Source organism: Brassica napus, chromosome A8, assembly GCF_020379485.1.
Source record: "Brassica napus cultivar Da-Ae chromosome A8, Da-Ae, whole genome shotgun sequence".
Classification (NCBI taxonomy): Eukaryota; Viridiplantae; Streptophyta; class Magnoliopsida; order Brassicales; family Brassicaceae; genus Brassica; species Brassica napus.
The window spans coordinates 10,791,629-10,806,065 of NC_063441.1; the positions used below are offsets into that span (position 1 = coordinate 10,791,629).

Consider the following 14,437-nt stretch of genomic DNA (forward strand, 5'->3'; position numbering starts at 1 on the left):
GTATTTTGAATTTTTCAAAACGAGTATACATTACTAAAACTGTTATAAGTCTCATATAAACTTTTGTGATCAAGGTTTAAATTTTTATTATATAATAACATACAATGATTATAAAATCATATGAATAACTAATTTTAATAATTTTATTTTAATAGGTGTTTATGTTAATATATATATATATATATATATATATATATATATATATATATATATTTCATATCGTTTAAGTTAAACTATACATCATATGAATATACATACTTATATTTTGATATGTGTTGAACATATATAAAAAGTTAATATTTTAATTTTGACATCTTCATTGTTTCTTTTAAATGATTTTAAATTATTGAAACCACTAAACATTCCACAGTAAAAAAATCTCATTAGTGTAAAATTTTGTTACAAAAATATGCAAATAATCATAAAATCATATGAGTAGAAACCTCATTTAATAAATATCCATATTAAAGTATATTATATCTATGTTAAAATATCATTTAAATTTAATTATATATCATATACGATAGATATTGATTATTTTTATTTATTTACCTTAAAATGATTGCGAATAAACAAAAGCGGTCGTTTGATTTATATGTGCACGCCAATTTATTACATAATAGTAACTGATTTCTTAGTTATTTAATATAATTATTATTTTATTATTTCAAAATATGCAGAAAACCATAAAATAAGTAATAAATATTTATACTGCACAAGGCGCGGATCTTGATCTAACTATGTATCTCTTTAATAATTTTAAATCTTAAACATTTTCTAAATCTCAGGCCAAAACCAAAATAATTAAATGAGAATAAACTCAAAAATCAATATTTATATCGAGCAATAACCAAAAAAAAAAAAAAAAACGACACAGAATATGAAAAATATTGAAGATAGATAGGATTGTCACGTGAATGTAAACTTTTCATAACTATAATTAACTTTTAAGTTGCTAAATCATGATATAAAACCGAAATGACATAGTTTCATTGTAAAATTTTTAGTCCCAAAAATCCGAATAGACCGGAACCGGCTACAGTTTGGTTTCCCGAACCAATTCAAATTTGAACAATATAATGGTCATTTAATATAAATAAAATAAAAAGAAACAATTAGTTATATCTCTTATTTATCTGGGAAAATCTCCCATATTTTAGTCTTAAATTATTACTGATAAAATTTAGCAGAATCTATTTTTTAACTGTAGTTTGCGATGAGCATGCTCAACTGGCAAAAAAAAAAAAAATTTACCTATCCGAATTATCATTCTTCCTACTAAACTTAAATTTAATAGATTGGAGTCAGTTGATGACAAAAAAAAATGAAATCAGTTTGCAGACTAATAAAACAGATGAAGGTTGCAGCCGGGTTCTTTTAAGTCAGGAAAATCTTCCTATCACTTGGCTTTGCTGTTATTGACATCGTCGTCAACATCCATGGCGTTACTGTTAATGTCGATGCCAACGTCCGCACTCATGTTCTTGTTCTTGTTGTCTGAGTTACTATCACAATTCTCGAGGATGATATTGCAGTTGTTGATGGTGGCCGAGTCTACAAGTCCAATGTTCCATAGTTTTATCATAAATAATCTCCAGCACCTGCTCATGTTTATGGTTTATCACACAACCAAACACAAATGCTTGTTATTGTGTATAATTACGAGATGAATTTACCAGAAGAGTGGTGAGGAATGAAGCAACTCTTCCTTGTGAAACTTGGAAAAAGCTTCACATGCCCATGGTATATGACCATCCGCCACAACCCTGTAACCAAAAACTCATTAATTTTACAAAATGTTCCATCATTCAGACATGCTACTGGTGGATATTACCAGATCAATTATTCTTATAGTTGGCATAAATGTCGCATTAAACTTGTAAGAAAAGTAGTTTACCTTTGTTTTCTTACAAAAGAGTTCCAAAGATGCATGAATCTCTTTTCGTTCTTATTCACATCCACGAAATCATCAAGCATCTGCAGCTTTGTTTTAAGTATTTCATAATCCATTTACCACGTTACATCAATATACCATGTATTAATGAACGCAGAAAGAAATCATGGTAATACCTGGCGATCTTCCAGATCTGCAACGTCATCATCCACTTCATCTTCGCTATCTCGATCAGACATTACTTGCTCAAGTGACATTGGCTTTATCACACAAACCCATGTAGTTTTTTTTGGTTAGTGACAGTAAAACCGTGACAACAACATGGAGATAGCATTATTAAGTCTGTTAAAGAGCTTATTGAATCACCTGAACTCTGTGAGAGTGATAGAACTGGCGTTTCTGAAGAAGTAGGTTGCTGGAAGAAAAAATTCTCGAGTCAATACGGAAGTAGAGTTCATAATAAGGAAGAACAATTTGGAACAAGATAACAAACCTTCTAGCCTCTGATCGCTCAGCAGATAACTTTCTTGACTTAGCAGCCGAGACCACAGCTTCGCTTGCTAACACAGCTTTGGCATTCGAGTCCAGCGAACATTGAGCTATGGCTGGTGAAGAATTGTTCATCCCAAATTGTGTTGCCACGGGATATCCTAAACTATGGTTTCCTGTAGAATGCCATTCATTTATGTACATAAGTCATGGTAAATATTTTGAAAAGAATCAGAGGACAAGTACATTAACAGAATAATCAAGACACCCACATGAGAAGAAGAGAGTTTACCATTACTCAGTAGGGAGGTTCCATTATCAGTGCCATTGGCTAAACTAGGTGAATCCATGGGTAAAAAGGTTACGTTTAGTCGCCTGGCGTTATTTTTACCACCTCTTTGTCTACGCTTACGAGGTTTCGAGCTGCAGAACATTATTGGTTGGGGTTAGTTAATAGAGATGTTCTGACAAGGAGTTGCTGCTATTATTAATGTATATATATTTAACTTATTAAGGTAGGCTTGTGAAAGTTACCAAAAAGAGATAAGCTCATATTTCTCTTGATGGTTGACTTCTTCCTGGTACAAAGAAGGAATGAATATCAACTACAATTTCTACCAGCTCCCAAGTTAACCAAGTTTAAAGTAACTGACCTCTGATTCGAATGCATCAAGTCTTACAGAGACATTAACTGTCTGGTAATCATCTTCTGAAAGCTACAATAGGAAAAGATGTTTGTTGTAACTAGAATTTCATAGCAAAACAAGAGAGTTGGAATAAAAAAAAACAACATACCATGAACTCAAATTCAAACAAGTCATGGAACGAATTCAAATGAAGTTGCAGCCCCTGCGCAGACAAAATAACAATGGACTGTAAGCTCAATCAATCAGATAACCATTTATAGAGAGCGAGAAGATAAAGGAAACACATACCTTGAAGCTAACACATGTCATATAGCAAAATGGACAAGAACAATTCTCCGTCACTGCGTGAAAAAATTCAGGAAATAAAAACAAAAGTAGAGAGAAATAGACATGAGAGAACATAATAAAACACACACACACACACACACCTTCAGTTTTCTGCAATGTGTTATTACAATCCTTATAATTAAAAACTACAATCCCAGCAGATCCGGACCTAAAGAGAAGAAGCCATTCATGAGTTTCCATAATTAGACCCGAGAAAAGGAGGATTAAAGAATCATTACTTTGTTTTGCCCTTTGCACGAATATTGTAACTCAAGCATCTAGGAAGAAACGATGGCTGCACAAAGAAAGAAACAAAAGTTAAAGAGGATCACAGTCAAGCCATGAAGCAGTATCATCAGCAGAGCTAAAAGAAAATGATTTACGTTGAAAAGGGAGCGAATGCGAAGAATGTTGTAGAGACGAACAGGTTTACAGTAGATCAAGAGATTCTCATCAGGTGGTGAAACCACCTCCTCCTCTTGTGACGATTTCGCGCAACAATTATGCCTACACATTCTCTCCTCCTCTACTCAATTAGCTGCTAGATCTCCTCTTCTTCTTCTTCTTCTTCTGCAATTAGGATTATTAATTGAAATCAAAATTAAACAGATCCGTTGAACCTAAACAAGAACAAAGTGAAATCAAGAGCTGAATTAGCTAACATGGGAAGCTCTGGAACCTGATCGGAGAGGCTCGATGTGCCGGAGAAGAAGGAGAGAGAGGATGAGGCGTAGATGCAAGCCACTGAGTCATCGCCACGCCATCTTCTCTTTCTCCTTTTCTACTTTCTTTTCCTTTTTTTATTTATTTATTTTGCTAATTTTTGGTTCTTTTGTAAGCAATTATATAATTTACATTTAAAAAAAAAAACTGAAATCTAACGCTTTACAATAATAAAAGTTGAAAACATGATAAACAACAACATTTGAAAGTTGAAATCCAAAGGGCAGTTTCGTTTTGAGAGGTGTTACATTATTAACTGATTGTTATTATTCACCAAAACAACTCCCAGTTCACATAAATATATGTTCACAACTAGCCTATTTCTCTGATAAACAACACTTTTAGACAATCATAAAAGATGTTCTTAAATTCTCGTACGTAATTAGTTAACTTTAAACTGACCATCAGAATAACAAATATCATAAATTATGGTACATAATTAGTTAACTTAAATTGATTAATACTCTCAGTTAGACAATCCATATAGAAGATATATATATATATATATATATAGAAAAATTAAATCTGAAATTTAAATGAGTGAATTCGAAACATACTGTATTAATAAGATGATAATATTGAAAACGATAAAACATTCAAAAGAATGTATATGAAGAAAAACTAAACTCTAATCTAAACCCTAAATTAGAATAAGGAAGTACAAACATATTTAAACGATAAACCAATAGCAAAAATTTAGTGAATCCAAACTGATTAAAGTACAATAGGAGGGGTCCACAAAAATGATAGGACTAAATTAGCTAACACTGAGAAGCTGTTGGGCTTTAATAAGATTTGCTGGGCTTTAGCTTTTTATCACCTGTAAATAAAAGAAAAGTTAGTAAAAGACTGAACTATCTCTGCTCAGCCGCCACTGCAAAAAAAAATGCCACCTATTATTATCTTCTCATTCATTACATTTCTCTCACCAACTTAAGTTCCTGTCCTAAATACCATTTGGTCTTTTTTTTCTTTTACTCCTCTAGATCTGTACTGTCCGTTGATTCATCATGGCTTCACATAATTACTAGTTCTGTTCTGTCTGTGTGATAATTTTGGTAAGGAAAGAAAAAACGAGGGCTGTAATCAATTCGATTGATTTGAAGATATGGCAACTTTGAACCCTTTTGATCTGTTGGGTGACGACGCAGAGGATCCGAGCCAGATCGCCGTCTCCATCTCTGCTGATAAGCCCAAGAAACCTGCACCTGTTTCCGCTAAGTCATCTGCTCCGTCGAGGCAGCTTCCTCAACCTGGTGAGATTCGCTTCACACGATTAGCAAGTTATTAAACTTTCGTCTCTATTTGATTCCATCCGTGGTATCTGATTGTTTTTTTTTAAAATGATGTTGATTAGTGAGAGAGGCTAGGAGTGATGCTCCACGCGGCGGTGGACGTGGTGGTGGTGGAGACCGAGGATCTAGCCGTGGTCGTGGTGGTTACAACCGTGATTTTAGAGGCGGTGATGGTAACAGTGGAGGATACAATAAGCCCTCTGAGGAAGGAGGCATTTCAAAGCCTTTCTATGAGAAACGTAGTGTATATGGCGGTGCTCCTCGTGGTGGTGGTCGACGTGGTGAAGCTGGTGAAGGTGAACGTCCTCGAAGGACATACGAGCGTCGTAGTGGAACTGGCCGAGGGTATGTCCTAACCTCAGTCAGTTTTTGTTGTTGTTGTTGATACATTAATCTCTTTTAAGGTTAAGCTTTATGTTTTGGTGAAGGGGTGACTTCAAAAGGGAAGGAGCTGGTCGTGGAAATTGGGGAACACCAGGAGAAGAAGTTCTTGTTGTGTAAGCATTTTCTGATGTTTTATTATGATAGTAGTGATTGTGAATTTGGAATAAAAAAAAGAAGCTATTTGTCTCTTATAGGGAGACTGAAGAAGTTGCTGGTGCTGAGATTGAGAAGCCTGCTGGTGATGAGGTTGTTGCTGATGCTAAGAAGGAGAACGCTGCTGAAGTCGAGGAGCAGAAAGAGCCTGAAGATAAGGTAAGCAGAGGAATTAAGAGAGGTGTTAGGTTGCTAGATTAGGACATGGAACTGAACTTACACTTGTCGCTTCTTTTTTTTTTTTAAATTCTCATTATTATGGCTTGTGCTTCTGTAGGAGATGACTCTGGATGAGTATGAGAAAATACTTGAGGAGAAGAAAAAGTCTCTTCAGTCTCAGACCACCTCTGAGAGGAAAGTTGATACGAAAGTGTTTGAATCAATGCAACAACTCTCAAACAAGAAGAAGTCTAACGATGAAATCTTCATCAAGCTGGTAAGACATATTACCTCCCTGTCTTGTCGACTAGAAACACTCTTTACCGGTTCTGAGCCTTGCTTTTGATATATCTCCCAGGGTTCTGATAAGGACAAACGCAAAGATGACAAAGAAGAGAAGGCTCAGAAGGTTTACATCATTTGTGGCGGATCAAACCGTTTGTAGAAGCCTAATAAGTTTACCTATGGATGTGTTCTATGTTTTGCAGGCTGTGAGCATTAATGAGTTTCTGAAACCAGCTGAGGGTGAGAACTACTACCGAGGAGGAGGCCGTGGTGGTGGTCGTGGAAGGGGACGTGGTGGTCGTGACCGTGGAGTTGTTTCTGGTGGTGGATTTGATGGTTACCGTAGTGAAGCTGCGCCTGCCATCGGAGATACTGCTCAGTTCCCATCTCTTGGGGGCAAGTAAGATCCAACCTTGGACACTCCTGCTGTCTCCTTCAGTTTTCCTCATCATGACTGAAGTGTTTCATGCTGAGTGTTTGCTGGTCTGTTGTTGTCAGGTGTAAATTGTTAGTTGTTGTCAGTTTTTAGAGTTTCTGAAAACTTATGCCTGACCGGTCTTTTTTTTAACGTGTGGAACAATAATACCCTTTTCTATTTTGGTTTTACCACTTAGTCTTTATAGTTGTTTGTGAAAAGACAGACAGTTCTAATGTTATATGCTTTGAGTCTTCTTTGCGTTCACTCTATTTGCTCTTACATATGTTACAAGATCTATAATACTTTGATCTCTTGGAATGCCATGATCTCTGGTTACGGGAATTTGGAAATGGCATCAGGTTTCTTCCAAACGGCTCTGGTTAGAGGCTTCCGTGGGTCGGTGATTATCACAAGGTACATGAAAGGAAATAAGGTTAAATTAGCTGAAGTCTTCAAAGACAAATCTGGTAACTTGGAATGCATCAGTTATGTCTGAAATTTTCTCGGCCAGAAGATGGACTGAAACTATACAGAGCAATGCTAGAGGAAGGCATTTGTTTATTACTCGTCTGGACTGGGCAGTGTACTGCTCGGATGCTGCGAGTTATCAGCAGTACAAATAGTGCAAATCTACATCGTGTAACAATATAAAACTTTGTCAGATCAATATATACTGCAAGTGCAAATGTGGAGAACTTGGTGACGCTTTCAAACACTTGAGATGAAAAAGAAAGATATTGAGAGTTGGCCTTGTGGTGACGGAAGTGCTAGTAGCCTTCCGCTGCTCGGGTTCTATCCGCGCTGGAAAGGACTATTTAACAAATGCAAAAGTTCCTGATAAAGAGGTGAAAACACCCTTCTTTCTTTAAAAGAAAAAAATGAAGGAGATCGTCGGCAAGTTTGCCGTGTGGGTCTTCTCCGCCACCGTCGGCATCTCGTTTCCGGTTATCGCCTCTCCCTGTTTTGGTTCTCAGTTCGTCTCAACCTCTTTGCTTGGTGTCTCTGGATTTCTCCTCCAGATCTAGCCGAAACCAAAGGAGTCCTAGGTTTCTCTGGAGCACTGGCGAGGTGTGACGACCTTAGGATCTCTCAGAGACCTCGAAACAGCTCTGGTTGGATCGATTGCGCTCGGATCTGGTAGATCTGAGATCCGAGACCGCCGGATCTGTGTGATGCGTCGCTGCTGTCGCCGGTCCTGCTCATTGGTCTCGCTCCAGTCGCTCTCTTCTATGGCCTGTCTCAAGGTATCCTAGAGCTTCTCCTCTCTCTTTGAGTGAAAGGTGGTGTTGAGGCTCACCACTGAGGACCTCTTTCCCTTAGTCCATCAGACAACTACCATGGCTTGTTACAGCGAAAGTTAGTGGTTACCTTCCTCGCTTGATGATACCGTCGCCTAGGGTTTTGAGGACGACCTGCCGTGGTGGTGTTCTCGCTTGGAGGTCGAGCTCTTGCTCTCCTTTTGTTCAGCCTGCTGATGGAGAGTCTCCAACTCTCTCTGTGTCTCTTTTCCCTCCTTGCATACCTCCGGTTGTAGCTTCTGTTCCTACTCTTGATGTCTCAGCCGCATCCTTTAGGTCGCGTGGCCGGTGAGGGCGTTTTGTACCGCCTACGCTTGACCAGTGTTTTTGCTCTTCATCTTCAGCGGTGTTTTGTCGGGTTTGAACTTTTGTCCATGACCGCGTTAGCTATGGGTTTGTTTGCTCGGCGTCCTCCTCTTGTGGTGCCCCGGAGCCATTGCCAGCCGCCTCCGTTGAAGCCACTTTGAGCCACCTTCAGGTGAGTGTCCGACCAATCTACCCTCTATTGGCTATTCTCTCGATTCCTCCTGGCGATTGAGAAGTGGTTTGTTTGGGAAATAAAATGTTGTCTCTTGTTCTAGTACCATTATTATCTTCAATGCTCACCTTTGGTGGTTTGCTTGGATTTAATTTTTAGTTTTTTAGAGGTTCTTTTTAAACTTTTTTGCAGCCTTTAAGAACAGAATGGCTTAACAGTAGATTCTGGTTCAATATCATTGTAACCAAACATTCATTCTAGTAATGACATTTACATTCTTAGCAAAAAAAAAAAAAAAAAAAAAAAAATGAAGAAGATAGATAGTGTGGCCTATGATATGGATCTTTGTTACGGTTTTACTGGACTGTAACCACTAACCATGCTGGACTAGTGTTCAAGAACCTGATAAATTAATCTATTGTGGCCTATGATATGTAACCACTAACCATGCTGGACACATGTCGCACATCCTTGTGGATTCTAAGACAAAATCAGTCATAAATATCTATACATGAGCAAAATTTCTTTAATATACAACCAAATTAGAATTATAAATTTACTTAGTTTGGTGTGTATACAATAATTTTTACCTTTATGTTATTATATATAATCAGCATATATTAAAACTTTCAAGAAAAAAGTATCCTTGGTACATATCCCGCATAAACGTCTGTAAATACGTTTATACATTATATGGTAGTCAACCGCTACCGCCCGACTAGCGTATAGCCATATTTTAGAACACTGCATATAGTAATTAATTGTATCACGATCAGAGATAGAGAGACGAGAGATCATAGTGAAAGACACCACATGGTTTCACCATTTCATAGATGGGTGTTGCTCTTGTGTCGGTTACTTGTTATTATTAAAAAAAAAAAAAAAAGAGAAGAGCGTTGACTCTCTACTGGACAAATCTGACGAGACGAGAGTATTTAAATGCGTTCATGTGCGTTAAAAAGTTTCGACACTTTGACTTGACAAGTTGCGTTTAAGGAGAGGAAGATGCGTAGATCCGCGAGTGGCTCAAGAGTTTCAGATCAATTTTCCCAGGCGAAGCCGTCACACTCACGGTCCATGAGTCGATCTCAGAGTGTTAGACTTGTTGAAGATGCCGAGCTGCATTTGCCAAGGTACGACCCGAGCTCTCAATCGGGTAAGAGAGAGGAGAAGTCACGGTCGAGATCTGCTGAAAACGTCGTCCATTTCATCCCTCTTCTTCTTCTCCTCTGTGTTATAATCCTCTGGCTCTTCTCTCGTTCAGGTAAACCATTCGTGCTTGGTTTAATTGGTTCGATGTGATTGATTCTTTTCTGTCTAAACCAGTCATGTATCTCGGTTTTTGTCAGCGGCTGTCTTTTAAGGAGTCGAGGTTGAAGAAGCTAAAGGCTGTTACTTGTTTCCTTTGGGAAAGAACCAACTTTTTACTGCCAGGACTGGCGCCACGCAAATGTTTTTTTCCTTTCTTTTTTTTGAATTTTGTTTTTTCTTTTCGACAAACCAGCCTTCATTTATATACCATTGCTTTGTTATAAATGTGAAATTTCACTATGTAATACTATTTCTACGTCAATACTCAAATATTGTAAGACAGACAAACTCATTTTCAGCAAATCACTAATCTAAAGTTTGTATGTCTTACAATTTTTTATTAATTGAGCATTTCATAAAATTGTTATATGGATTCGTGTTATATTGTTTTAATTAAATTAAATTAAATCAAAGAGAATAAAGTTTTTTATCATCTGATGATTCCCAATGCTATAAGACACACTTTCTGTAGAACACCTCCACTAAAAGGTTTTTAACCAAAGTATCTCAGAAAAATATCTATAGAAAAAATGACTGAGATACAGGTTCTGCATAAAGAATTTCTAAAATCTTTTTAGAAACCCACAAAACAAATGTTACTTTCTTTTAAATACTTTAAATTTAACTAGTTAATAAAATAAAATTTAAAATAATAGTACTTTGTTAGATACTCATATTGAGTATACTCAAATAATAGTACTTTATTAGAGATGGGTAAAGAAGCCGAACTTGAAAATCCGAACAGAATCCGATCCTATAAAAAATGAATCTGAATTGATTCGAACCCGATATAAATACCAAATATATCTTGTTTTATGGTATTTCGGATTATGGGTGTTATCCAAACCGAACCTGAACCTAAATAAATACCCGATAAAACCCGAAACATTCAAAATCCCAAAAAAGAACTTGTACCAAACATGATTTCAATTCTTAATATGTATCTAAAATACACCCAAATATTATTGAACATCTAAAATAATTATCTATTACATGAAATTTGATGGCTGAAGGTGATGGTTAAAGTTTGAAGATTTTTTAGATTTTGTTTTTATCATAACTTGGTTTTTGTTTTATGCTAACCCGACCCGAATCTGAACCCGTTCGAACCGAAATTTTGTATAACCCGAATGAAACTAATTTTGATATACCCAAAAAATTGAGATTCTATTGGACAAAACTGAAATCTGATTGGGACCCAGTTATATAGGTTGTGCCATTAATTGGGGTTGTTCTTTAATAAAGAAAAATATTATGATTTTTTTTTGTCAACCGAAAACTATTATGATTAATATAATACGTTTGGGGTAAAAGAAAGACTTTACGTTGTTAATTCTCTTGTACATTTGTGATATACATTTTGTTTTGATTTATTCATTGTTTTAAAAAGAGCTTTGGGAACATAGACGTTGACATGTATGTTCTTTTATGGCAGAGTTTTACTCTCATTCGCTTGGTGCATCTCCCACTTTCACTAGGGCGAAGTAAAGCAGTGTTCTTGAGTTCTAAATTTTTAAGAGTTAATATACATAGACATAGGTCTCTAATATTTTTTAATCAAAACTCTTACTAAATTCTCTCTGGCCCGAAAAATCTCAGACCGATTCTGCATTCTCTATATCATTTTCACTGTTGGTTGCCCTCAGTTTAGAGCTCTTGCTGGTAGTCTTACCAATTTCTGAAGTCCCCACAATCCCTACTATTATCACATCCTCAGATTTCAAGCACGGCATTGAATTCATTGCCACTATGTGAGCTTCATGTTCAAGGTGCTCAAGGATGACACGCAATAGGAACTCCGTTCCCCCACTATGTGGACCTGCTTGAAAAGCACATGAGACAAAATAATGTAGAAGGTTCACCACTAAATCATTCTCAGTTACCTAACACAAAACACTCTAGCACTCTGATTTCACTATTAATAGTGTTTCATGTGGACCTGTATAGAAAACTTATGAGACAAGTTTCCGAACCAAAAACAAAAGATATCATTTTGTTCCCATTCATTCGTTGGCAACAGAGTTATATCAAGACTATCCTGCATCAAGTATTTTAAACTCACAAATCCACAGCCTTTAGAATCTGCCAATTATGAAAGATCCAGACCTGGAGCCGTCAATTATGTGTTTTCTTCTGTTCTTTGGCTACAGAGTAAGTGGGAAGATTCTTCAGATGTTCTTACTGTCATCTGCATTAAAAATGAAAAGATCGAAAAAGGAATAAAGGGATAGCTTTGTAATTTACTGATCAGTTTAAACTTAAGCTTACCCGCATTCGCTTCTTGCTTCTCTCAGTCGCTTCATCACATCTTTCTCCATTGTATTCACTTTCAGCTCCACCTGGTGATGGAGAGAGATTCAAGACTCTTACACCACATCCTTTTATCCTCTCCAGAGACAAGGGACAAGCTTGCGTGTACCGTTCAGGCCCAAATCTCACGCAAGAACAGGCATAGTTATGGAGGAAAAACTCAAACTCCACATGGTTGTAGCCTAGTTTAGATGGAGGACCTGAACTATAGACTTCTCCTAGCGGGAACCCGAAGTGGAACATAACCAGATGATCCATCTTACATGAGTCCACGTCAATGTAGAAATGATGCACGCCACTTTTGCCTCCGACGTACCAGCGTACGGTGCGTACCCCGATGTTTACAGAACGATCCTTGGGGTCAGTTGGGGGTTCAAGAATGATGCAACCCTTGAATCCCCAAATCTTTTGAGAAAGAGAGCTCTGAGGTAAAGAGATAACTAGGGAACTTCCACCAGCTACCGGGTAAGATGGCATAGTCGAAATCTGATTGCAGAATGAGTTCCCGCGCACCTTCATCCATATTGAAGCAGTTATCGAATTCAAGACGACTCATTGGATTGAGGAAGGGGTGAGATAAAATCTGGAGAGATTCACAATTCTTTGCACATACTGTTAGTAACTTCTGCCACACGGTTTTACCACACAGATGCAATATTTTAAGAGGTAAGGAAGCATCATTGGGCTGTGATAACTGATCAACAGTGGTGACCATACCTGCATCACTGAACGCCTTGACGCTTCCACATTCTGAAAATTCTACCAACGCAAGACATTCCAGTTTAAAAACGTTTGGTGCTACGTTTATTAACCGATTGCAGCCACTCATTGTTAGTGTAGTGAGCTCAGTGAAATTCTCAATCCAAAAAGGAACTTCTTCAATCGAAGTGTGGTCTAGAGAGAGGAGTGAGATTCTCGTTGAAATCTGAGGAAAACTTCTTAACATTGAGCATCCACTGAGATCGAGGTGACAGAGAGATGCCAAGTTAACATCATGTTGAAGAACCTCTAGCCTTGTGCATCCTTTCATGTTCAACTTCTTCAGTTTGTTGAGATTCCTAATTGAAGAAGGAAGCATCACCAAACTTTTGCATTCGTTTAAATCCAAATACTCCAGACAGGTGGCCTTTAAAAGATTTGGAATCTCTTTCAGGTTTTCACTTCTTGACAAATCCATCCTACTGAGATACTGAAGCGACTGAAATAGGGAAAAAAAAAAACATAGTTACTCACTAACAAATTTAGGTGCTAATTGTGTATTTTTGTTAGGCGACGTAGCTGCAATGTTGTTAAGTCTTATTTTCTCTACTTTTGGGCATGCAGTCTTAATGATTCATAGTATTATTTTATTAAATTACTTTCTGTGTGCCTCTTTACGAACGGCTTTATGTAAAATAATATAGCATGAGCCTTTTATTGAGCAAGAAAATAGTAACAATGGTTTGACGTGAACGTTACCTGGACTCCTTCCCATAGCTTCACACGCTTACTACCTGGCATTATGAGTTCAACGAGATATTCTGCGCAGAAATCAGAAGGCATATATCTCATAGGACAGTCACTCCAAACAAGTTCAGTGAGCCTAGAGATGTTGCCAATGAAGAAACAGTCTTCGTCTTCTACTATGGAAGTTCCACCTAGTAAGAGCCTTGAAATGTTACTTGAAATCCGAGGGAAACTTCTCAACCTTGCGCATCCAGTGAGATTAAGATAGTTGAGAGATGCCAAGTTGACATCTGACGGAAGAAACTCGAGTCTTAACATCCACTCATGCGCAACACCTTGAGTTCATTGAGATTACAATTGAGGATGGAAGAAAAACCAAGCTTTTGCAATCGTTGAGTTCCAATCTCTGGAGTTTGGTGGCCTCTGAAAGATCTGGAATTTCTTTCAGGTTTTCGCATCCTGACAAATCCATATACACTAGATCTTTAAGCAGCTGGAAAGAGAAATGAAAGATGCATTAGTTGATGTTGAATGCGAAGAAAAAAAAGGGAAATATCTCAACCCAAGCCAATCCTAGGTAGAGTCTTTCGTAAATCTTCCCATTTATATTCGCTTAGCCTAAGCCTAACCACCCCATCAAACTTTGTTGGGAATTTGTGACACTAGCCAATCAGGAGATGCAATAGCAACATGAAAAAAGACCAATAGTTCCTCCTCCTATGCACAAAAACATTAGTAATGAAGATTAAGAGACCGTTACCTGAATTCCTTCCCACAACACCTTTGCCAATTTCGTCGGTCCCATCGTAATCTCTCAGCT

At 37.3% G+C, this 14,437-nt stretch overlaps 2 protein-coding genes, 1 long non-coding RNA gene and 1 pseudogene across 9 annotated transcripts; 2 read left to right on the forward strand and 2 right to left on the reverse strand.

Moving 5' to 3' along the window:
* Nucleotides 1–1,102: 1,102 nt before the first annotated feature.
* Nucleotides 1,103–4,190, reverse strand: LOC106360693 (polycomb group protein VERNALIZATION 2-like). 6 transcript variants are annotated; one of them, XM_013800328.3, is made up of 15 exons: nt 4,037–4,190; nt 3,741–3,927; nt 3,597–3,652; nt 3,459–3,526; nt 3,319–3,371; nt 3,179–3,232; nt 3,037–3,099; nt 2,918–2,961; nt 2,676–2,806; nt 2,388–2,559; nt 2,261–2,309; nt 2,071–2,154; nt 1,898–1,977; nt 1,677–1,766; nt 1,103–1,601 (listed from the first exon to the last, which is right to left on the reverse strand). In XM_013800328.3, the coding sequence occupies exons 2-15, from the start codon at nt 3,870–3,872 to the stop codon at nt 1,400–1,402; spliced, it is 1,278 nt and encodes a 425-aa protein (XP_013655782.2). In that variant the 5' UTR covers nt 3,873–3,927; nt 4,037–4,190; the 3' UTR covers nt 1,103–1,399. The 6 variants fall into 6 exon arrangements, with proteins under 6 accessions (XP_013655782.2, XP_013655780.2, XP_048594636.1 ...); XM_013800326.3 differs by having other exon boundaries at nt 1,898–1,983; XM_048738679.1 differs by having other exon boundaries at nt 4,020–4,181.
* A 750-nt stretch (nt 4,191–4,940) lies between these two features.
* Nucleotides 4,941–7,027, forward strand: LOC106360694 (RGG repeats nuclear RNA binding protein A). Of its 2 annotated transcripts, none has more exons than XM_013800329.3 (7): nt 4,941–5,336; nt 5,438–5,720; nt 5,804–5,872; nt 5,954–6,071; nt 6,190–6,348; nt 6,430–6,480; nt 6,560–7,027. In XM_013800329.3, the coding sequence occupies exons 1-7, from the start codon at nt 5,189–5,191 to the stop codon at nt 6,758–6,760; spliced, it is 1,029 nt and encodes a 342-aa protein (XP_013655783.2). In that variant the 5' UTR covers nt 4,941–5,188; the 3' UTR covers nt 6,761–7,027. The 2 variants fall into 2 exon arrangements, with proteins under 2 accessions (XP_013655783.2, XP_013655784.2); XM_013800330.3 differs by lacking the exon at nt 4,941–5,336 and having other exon boundaries at nt 5,456–5,619; nt 5,661–5,720.
* A 2,415-nt stretch (nt 7,028–9,442) lies between these two features.
* Nucleotides 9,443–10,165, forward strand: LOC125577320. The gene is made up of 2 exons (XR_007315741.1): nt 9,443–9,814; nt 9,900–10,165. It is a non-coding gene; the product is annotated as an uncharacterized LOC125577320 (long non-coding RNA).
* Nucleotides 10,166–11,336: 1,171 nt separating this feature from the next.
* LOC106359612 lies at nt 11,337–14,422 on the reverse strand (annotated as a pseudogene).
* Nucleotides 14,423–14,437: the final 15 nt, after the last annotated feature.

Coding starts and splice junctions, on each gene's coding strand:
- LOC106360693 (XM_048738676.1), bottom strand. CDS start 3,872: ATGTGTAGGCATAATTGTTGCGCGAAATCGTCACAAGAGGAGGAGGTG. Junction 3,233..3,318: donor TGACATGTGTTAGCTTCAAG/GTATGTGTTTCC, acceptor TTGTCTGCGCAG/GGGCTGCAACTTCATTTGAA. Junction 2,155..2,260: donor ATCACTCTCACAGAGTTCAG/GTGATTCAATAA, acceptor TGTGTGATAAAG/CCAATGTCACTTGAGCAAGT.
- LOC106360694 (XM_013800329.3), top strand. CDS start 5,189: ATGGCAACTTTGAACCCTTTTGATCTGTTGGGTGACGACGCAGAGGAT. Junction 5,337..5,437: donor GAGGCAGCTTCCTCAACCTG/GTGAGATTCGCT, acceptor GATGTTGATTAG/TGAGAGAGGCTAGGAGTGAT. Junction 5,721..5,803: donor CGTAGTGGAACTGGCCGAGG/GTATGTCCTAAC, acceptor GTTTTGGTGAAG/GGGTGACTTCAAAAGGGAAG.